At 40.8% G+C, this 8,495-nt stretch overlaps 1 protein-coding gene and 1 long non-coding RNA gene across 2 annotated transcripts; both read right to left on the bottom strand.

Annotated features, from left to right (window-relative positions):
• Positions 1–820: 820 nt before the first annotated feature.
• On the bottom strand, positions 821–5,766 carry LOC113023349 (uncharacterized). Its single transcript, XM_026169366.1, has 6 exons — positions 5,705–5,766; positions 5,477–5,609; positions 5,156–5,360; positions 2,859–2,943; positions 2,673–2,745; positions 821–1,919 (listed from the first exon to the last, which is right to left on the bottom strand). The coding sequence occupies exon 6, from the start codon at positions 1,869–1,871 to the stop codon at positions 939–941; it is 933 nt and encodes a 310-aa protein (XP_026025151.1). The 5' UTR covers positions 1,872–1,919; positions 2,673–2,745; positions 2,859–2,943; positions 5,156–5,360; positions 5,477–5,609; positions 5,705–5,766; the 3' UTR covers positions 821–938.
• Positions 5,767–6,651: 885 nt separating this feature from the next.
• On the bottom strand, positions 6,652–8,217 carry LOC113023350 (uncharacterized). Its single transcript, XR_003272552.1, has 4 exons — positions 8,146–8,217; positions 7,867–7,925; positions 6,861–7,064; positions 6,652–6,757 (listed from the first exon to the last, which is right to left on the bottom strand). It is a non-coding gene; the product is annotated as an uncharacterized LOC113023350 (long non-coding RNA).
• Positions 8,218–8,495: the final 278 nt, after the last annotated feature.

Genomic DNA, 8,495 nt, shown 5'->3' with positions numbered 1-8,495 from the left:
TGTGCATATGTGCCAGTGTCAGCGTGGAGCCTTGTCCCCTCGCCCCCACAACCCTAAACGACAGGGACAAGGAAGAGGCGGGTCTCCCGACATCGATCAGAGTGGGCATGGCCACCCTTTCTAAACCCAGAGAAAACACAGGAAGAACTTTGTGTTAAAGATGTTGAGTATGTATATTTATTTAAAAAAAATAGTAAAATTCTTAAAAACAAAAAACAAATGCAAACTCTTATATAGATCAGTAATGTTATGAAGTAAACTTTATGTTAGCTGCCGTTCAAATGTAAGTTAGAAATGTTAATATTTATTTGACACGGGACAGATGACGGCGACAGACACAGCTCTGTTATTATTCTGCTGTTGTCCTTGGGGCTGGCACAATATCAAATTTTTCACAAGATCTATACCAGTCTATATCTAGGCATTTGATTTTCAAATATCCTGATTATATTTAATATGTGATTATCATGATACCCTCTAAATGACATCAGTTCACACACTATACAGATAACACAACTATCTCAGCTATCTGGAACTTACATTCCTTCACCAACATTTGTTTCAGTACAATAAGCTACATGCCATTTAGATGATCTCTAAAAACACAATAAAAATGCAAAAACTTTTATTATTATAACCACATTATTATTAATTTCAGTTTAGTTTTTCATTAGATAATGCATTTCTTTTTTAACAGTAGAAATATCTGATGTAACAATTCACTTTTAAAAGCAAGGTTATAGTGCACAGTTCTGATATATGAAACATAATTTTGCATAACTATGAAAATAAAAGAAAATACTTTTAACGTTGCTGAAAAACGTGAAGTGGATAAAGAATTATGTGATGTTACATTTTCCTGAGAACTGACTGACTGTGATGACTCCTCCATGTGCTACATGCTATGTTGTCCTGCTAGTTGAGCCTGCTGTCTGTTCTCAGTCCTCCTCCTGTTTCACTGGCATATATCCATCACCAGAGGGCTCCACCGACCTGCCTGTTGACATCAGAGCAAACCCCTGTGTCTTGTGACCTGGCTGGAGCTGCAACGCTGGACTCAGTTGTGGCCCAGGCAAGTTCAGAGGCAGTTGTGGAAAAGAGAGCAGGGAGCATGGTAAAGCACTGGAAGGATGAGGCGGAAACAGGAAGCGTGTAGATTCAGTGGACTTATCAACATCCTCCATGCCCTCATCCTGACTCAGCTGCTCCTCTCCCCCACTGCTAACACCTGAATCCAAGCTGGGAAGCTCCGGGCTGTCAGCCTGCTGTTTCTCCACTCGCTCATAATCAGAACAAACCTGGATAGACTTGCCAAACACACCTCCGCTGCTTCCAAACAGCCTCTGAAAATCTGCCTTTTGTTTATTCCCTCCCTCCTTCTCTTCCTCACCCTCAGGTTCCTCATCATGGCTATCAGTCATATTGATGCTATCTGCCTCCATGCTCTCTTCACTGACCTCTGCACAACTGCACATGCCTGAATCTAGACTCTGGAGCCTAAATCGATCATTGTCGAGCCTCTCAGTTTTCTCGTAGTCTGAAATCACCTGCACTGGCTCACTGTTACTGCTGCCTTTGAACAGCAACATTAACGTCTCCTTTTCTTTCTCTCTTGCTTCATCACTTTCCTGTTCTGCGCTTTTTCCTTCACCCCGAGTACCAACAGGACCATAAGGCGTGTCAACCGCACAGGGCTTCAGATTCCCAGCAGTGAGTGAGGAAATAGGAGGAGGGCTACAAAGCTCAGAGTAACTTGGGTTAGTGAAGCTGGAGCTGGTGGAGTCATAGCTGCCTTTGTTCAACACCATCTTCTCATCTGGCTTGTAGGCCACAGCAGCATCCACAGGTGAGATTAATTCTACAGTGATCATTTCCACTGATTTCAAGAAGGAGTGAAAGTATTCACTGGAGAACCCACTCTGGAGGAGAGAAAGTCACAGAACAGAAGAGATTAGAAAGATTTGAAATATATAAAATTATCAATCTGCACTTTAATGGGATTAAATAGGAAAGCATCAGGTGTTTGGGGTGCTTCACTCAAACTTTAGTGAATTTGAGTTGTTTGGATCATAAAGGTCATAAGTCTGTGGCTGGATTAGTGAGTCACTTTGTCTGTCTGGTTCCACCTCCCACAGAGTTCACAGCTATCTGCAATGCTCTGTCTTCTTATGGTACATGTTGTGTCCGTCTGCTTTTTAAGCTACATTAGCTTATTTTGTTTATTTGCTTTTGGACTCCTTAAACTTTCTGTAGCTCCCTGCTACTTTGCAGAGGTTTTTTTTTTAATGAATATGTTTAGACATGAAAATTAGACCCTGATGCAGTCCACCTCTGTGGTTATACAGTGAGCCTTGTTCCCAGCAGGCAACAGGTTAACAGAGAAAATACTGTGAGGTGACTGTTGTTGTTAAATGGTGCTGCATGAATAAAACTGTACTGAACGAAAATTAAATCATTGTATAATAGACTTCCCATGAACTTATCCAGCATTTTATTTTAACACTGTGATGACGCACTCTACTCTTAACCCTACACTAAAGAAGAGTCACTATTGCACTAAAACTATTGGCTAAAACACAGCTTTGAATATATGATAATAATTTGATTTCCTGCAAACAAATTCACCACAGTATTTCATAAATACTATGTTTACTGCCCTGAAGTACACTTACCTGGATTTCTCGCAGGAAGGATTTTCCTGGGTCTGGTATGGGTGGACCTTTGATTTTCTTTACTATGTAAACCCTAAAAAAATAAAAAATAAACCAGAGTTGTCAGAAAATAACTTAAGTAAATCAAAATAGAAGAAATTCTAATAATATTATTTGCCATAGAAACTTGTGTCTGTGCTCACGTACCGGGTGGTTTTGTGAGTGCTTAAGAGCAGGCCTGCCAGCAACACCACCACACCGACTATCGTTACAGGAACAACAAACGTATTACCTGAAAAATACAGGACAGATCAGGTCACAGTGGCTCAGAAACATGAGAAAACTGGGTCATACAGCCAAGTCCATGAGACACAGACAAGTTTGCTTCTGCAGCCGATACAGTGAATTTAAATAGAAATCAAGATGTGAGTGTGATTTATTATTCAAGAGACTAAGGATGAATTTTGCATGAAGTGCATGGAATATAAAAATACAGACATTTTCAGTTATGCCCTTCATTTAATTATTATTACTAATCCTTGAGTGCAAATCTTTTGTATGTGACTGTCTGAAGTCAGAAACCTTCAAAATGCCATTTCTTCCCTTTACTGCAGCCTCCTTCAGTTGCTGTTTGCTTCTGGGTCTTTCTTCTGTCTGTCTTCACTAAGTGAAAGTACGCCATGTTGGGCTGGGGTCATGTGACCGATTTGTTTAGCTGCTGAGTTGTTGATGTGACAACCCTCTAAGTCAGCGGTTTCCAACCCCCGGGCCTCGGACCGGTACCGGTCCGTGAGTCGTTTGGTAGCGGGCTGCGAGAGTTGAGGCTCAGGTGTGAAATGTATAGTTTTCATGGTTTTTATCAGTTTTCAGCGTTATTTTGTTATCGTTTTTATCGTTAACTCAGTTTTCCTGGGTCTTTTCACTTGTGTTATGAATAAATCATCTTTTTTTTCGGTACTGGTACTAGTTTTATTTTGTTGCATTTATCCGCGACACCTTAAAGGCCGGTCCGTGAAAATATTGTCGGGCATAAACCGGTCCGTGGCGCAAAAAAGGTTGGAGACCGCTGCTCTAATTGTTGTAGGACCTCTATGATAAGTCTCTTTTGTTTTTTAGCCCATTCAAGGCCTTGCACTGGTTCCCCATATGGACTGCATATTTTATGTTCCCATGAAAAACTACCAAATGGAAACTAAACACTTTCATCAACTCAAGGAAACAGTCCAGATGTGGACATTGATGCTTTTGAATCTGAGAATTAATGCAGTTGTAACTGGTTGATATTTTATTGGTAGTATGTGTTATTGTTGTCTGCCATTTTTCTTCTTCTTTGGTGGCTAACAAGTCTCACTCTGATTGTTGTAGACAGATCACTCTTACCTCATAACAACCGGCTACTATTTCTTTGTTTATGAAATATTTCACTTTTTCTGGTGACAAAGTCCTATTGACCTTGAATGGAGAGCCAGCCCTCTCTCTCACCTCTCCCTTGTATGTTGAAGGTTGCAAGTTAAATTACAGTGTAAACGTACACGACACACACAGTAAATGTGCTCACTATTATTGCTTTTTAATGACTATTGTGTGCTCAACGCAAACAGTCTGTTCCAGTTCATTTCTCCTTCCTCCCCACTCAAATCTGCCTTCACTATATAGAGCAAGGGGTGGGCAACTACAGGCCTCGACTGCCGGTGTCCTGCAGGTTTTAGATATCACCCTGTGTCAACACACCTGAATCTAATAATTAGTTCATTCCCAGGCCTCTGGAGAAGTTCAAGACATGTTGAGGAGGTAATTTAGCCATTTGAATCAGCTGTGTCTAAAACCTGCAGGACACCGGCACTTGATATAGAGAAACAAAAAGAGACACCGTCATCAGTCAATCGGCACCATCTGTGGCTCACCTGCATCCCAGTACTGCCCTCTGAGCTCACTGCACCACGTCTACCCTGCAGCTGAGCCAGGGACCAAACTCCTGCCACATACAGCATTGGACATTTTTCACAATGGCTTCTTCCCCTCTATGCTGTGTATTATACACCAACACACTTCAAACATTTTCCCATATACATAATTATTCCATACTGCAATAATCATGCTCAGCATATGGTAAATGGCCTGCATTTGTATAGCGCTTTTCTAGTCCCTAAGGACCCCAAAGCGCTTCACACTACATTCAGTCATTCACCCTCACATTCACACACTGGTGATGGCAAGCTACATTGTAGCCACAGCTGCCCTGGGGCGCACTGACAGAGGCGAGGCTGCCGGACACAGGCGCCACCGGGCCTTCTGACCACCACCAGTAGGCAAACATGGGGTTAGTATCTTGCCCAAGGATATTTGGCATGCAGCCAGGATGCAGCCTGGGATCAAACCACCGACCTTCTGATTAGTGGCTGACCTGCTCTGCCACCTGAGCTACAGCCACCCAGCATAAATGAATTGGAAAGATTTTGACATTGGTATGTTATGTTAAACAAAACATGTTGAGATAAATGTACCTGGTGGTGGTTTTATTTTCCCTACTGGTGACTCCCATGATGCAGTGGGGCTCCAGTCACTCCAGGCTCCCTCGCGGTGCCGAAAAATAGACCGCACACGAACTCGTGCCTTGTACCTCTCGCCTTGTATCAGCAAATCTGGCTCCAGCTCTGCCTTGCACTCCTGCTCACACTGAATGCCAACTTTTTTGTGCACAGCAGGATCCTGACACACAGAAACCAGTGTGGGGTTGAGAACGAATCTTGTTTCACATGTGAACTTTCATGATCTCAACTTTATACTTAAACGTGTTCACATTGTGTCATAAAATCTAAACTTACACTCCATGACTAATCCTGCTTCTTCCACTGCAATTCACTTCTGTATAACCTGATCCTTCATGTTTGTGGACTTGGGACAACCAGGAAACAGACGTGAAGTTGACTTTTGGCTCTGCAGGAGGATTCACCTTTACTGCAAGTTCACACACACAGTTGTTTTAGGTCACCATGAATAGCTCGCACTGTAAATCACAAAGAGCCAGTATGTATACTGTAGATTACACTCACTGTGACAGGATGGCTTGAAGGAAGTGATTACACTCTTCATTTGGTTGCAGCTCAGATTAAGGGACAACTCATGAAAAAACTGAAACTGGAAAAAAAATGTTTGAAAAATATTTACTGTTAGAAAACATTGAGTGAGAACAATATAGAAGTCTTTTGTTTGGCAAACTTCAAATTTGATTTAAAGTAAAACAATTGGAGTCACAAATATCCAATCAGATAATAGACTTGGTAAAAACAAAGAGCAGCATAAAGAGAGAAGAGATGAAGCTTCTTTTAGACAGAGGATGACCTGAGTACATCAAGCAGAAGATCTAGTAAAAATAGTTAATGAGATTACTGGGTACATTTGAAAGGAGTGTTATACATTTTTTGAGCTTTCTTGCTGAGAATGACATTACTGATACTGCTCCATGTCTGTACAGAAGCCATAAAAACTTCACCTTAGTTTCAAATACACAACAGGGAAAAGTAAACCAACCTCTTAGCAGCTGCGCTTATAGTACGAATTTAAACATGCAAGCTGATTTCCCTCTCATCATATGCACAGGATTTTCAGAAAACATAATCTCTGACATTGACCGGATAAAAAAACTATTTGGAAGGAGTCAGTGACTGCCCCGAGGCTTTCCGTAGAATATTAGATCTCACTTCTAATTAAAATACAAACTGAGATATAGGATATATGATTTTATCTCGGGGGCTCAGAAATAATTTGATTTCTTTACACACTCACAGTGCTTTTCTTTTCAAAGATCAGGGAGCACTTCTTTAGCGCTGGTCTGGAGACGTCAACAGACTTTAGGTCACAGGAAGCGCTGTAAGAACTGAGAAGAGGAATATTAATTTGATTTTCCTGCAGATGGCGTTACTGATAACATCTATGATTTCTGTTATGTGAGTTTTATGTGTTGAGCTTTTCTCTTTGTGACTGAGGTCCTTACATGTAGCGACCTTTATACTGAGCATGTATGGTGCATGCAGTGTCATCAGACACGTATCTGCTGTTCCACAAACATGTGATGTTTCTATTGTAGTCAGTGTAGCAAGTGAGATCTGTGAGAATTAAAACAGGAGAGATTAAATGAAAATGAGTAAATATGTTAAACAACAGATCTTAAAATCAGTTAAACATGAATAAAGAGGAATAAAGACTAACTCTCTGGAAGCCTGGGACACTCATCACTTGTGCAGAGCAGCAGCAGAGGCAGCAGAATAAACAGGGAAAGGCTTTTCTTATTTCTCTCCATTAAGTCGACAGTTTTCTTTCTTAGAGGCTGCTGGGATGGTGACTGTGACTGGAAGACTTGAAGGACTGTAGTTGCTTTAGGTATTGACTGACTGCCTTCTGATTCTTCTCATCCTGCAAAGGATGCAAATAAAATGTTACCATGTTAGCAACATGATTAGAGACGACACAGTTTTATTTCTCCAAACAGTCAGACATCAACCCACATAGAAGAAAAACAGCTGGCTACAGATAAACACAATATAAACAGAGGAAGGAACAACAGACACACAAGTGTTTCAGATCCTGCCTCAGTTTGTAAAACTAAAAGCAGTGATGATGTAATCCAGACTCCTACTGTGTATACTAAGGAGCACTTAAACTTACTGTGTTTTAATTTACTTTCATCCATTTTCTTCTACTTATCCGATCTAGCATCGCAGCGATGAAAGCTAGAGTCTATCTCAGCTGGCACGGGTCGAGGGGTAAGGTGCACCCTGGACAAGTCACTTTACTATATAATACAAAGTGCTGTTCAGCAACTGTTATTGTGGTTTGGAGACATCTACATAAAATGAAATTGAATTGAAATCATAATTTACATGAAGCGCTTCAAGAATTAATGTTTCCATTGCTGTTGCATTTGTGAGCTTTTCTTTCAGACATGCATCTCTACCACAGCCTCACAAACTGTTGGCTGCTCAGTTTGTGTTCACTTGGTTTGATCTGCTCCACCATGTCAAATCAAATAAAACTGATACATAAATAACAACAACCTGATCTCCTGGATGTTTTCTTACACAAAAGAAATTGGCACTGAATCTTAAACTGAACAACATTCAGTAAAACATTTTTAATATTGTAATTGTAATAATACATTTCTCTTATAAAAATAATAATAGCTGTACATTAAAGGACTTCAGTCAGTGACACTTACCTGCTGGCTGAGCTGCAACTGATCTGCTTCCAACTGCTGACTTAATTTCACCTGATATCCTGTCAAAGAGCATCACATGAGGGTGTTACTTTGTTTACGTATCAAATGTAACCAACTAAACTGACAAGACAAAAAAAGTGTGAAAAGTCTTTTGATCACAACCCACAGAGCTCTTCTGACGAACATTTGAGCTTCTGAGTGTTTCACTTGAAGCCTTGTAACCCTTTAGTTTCATCGAATCTGATTCTTCAACTTATAAACGGTTGTATATAACAGTACCTGCAGTGCACCTGTCTGTATAACTCTGAGCTGATAACTTCAAGCATGCAGCATCAGGTGGAAACTGGCTGTTCTGGGTTGTTGCTTCAGTTTTTCATCTTCCTTGACTTTAGTACAGCCTGTCAGTTCCCCCACCCTGTTGTATTTTTGACCACACACACACACACTGCACTTCTTATTAGTAGTAGCTCCCTTTGCATGTGGACCACACTGACATTTAAACTGTGTGTTTGTGTGGATTTGTGCTTTTTGTGGTTTTGCAGCCAAGAGCAAGCTGCCCCACAAACACCCACATCCTCACCTAATGTCTTCACATTATGCATTAACTGACTTTAAGCATTTTATCTTTG

This window comes from Astatotilapia calliptera, chromosome 6 (genome assembly GCF_900246225.1).
Source record: "Astatotilapia calliptera chromosome 6, fAstCal1.2, whole genome shotgun sequence".
Classification (NCBI taxonomy): domain Eukaryota; kingdom Metazoa; phylum Chordata; class Actinopteri; order Cichliformes; family Cichlidae; genus Astatotilapia; species Astatotilapia calliptera.
Note: the sequence above shows the minus strand (reverse complement) of the source record. Positions and strands in the feature narration are given on the sequence as shown.

Bases quoted from the DNA above. Each gene is read 5' to 3' on its own strand.
- LOC113023349 (XM_026169366.1), bottom strand. From the start codon at position 1,871: ATGATCACTGTAGAATTAATCTCACCTGTGGATGCTGCTGTGGCCTAC.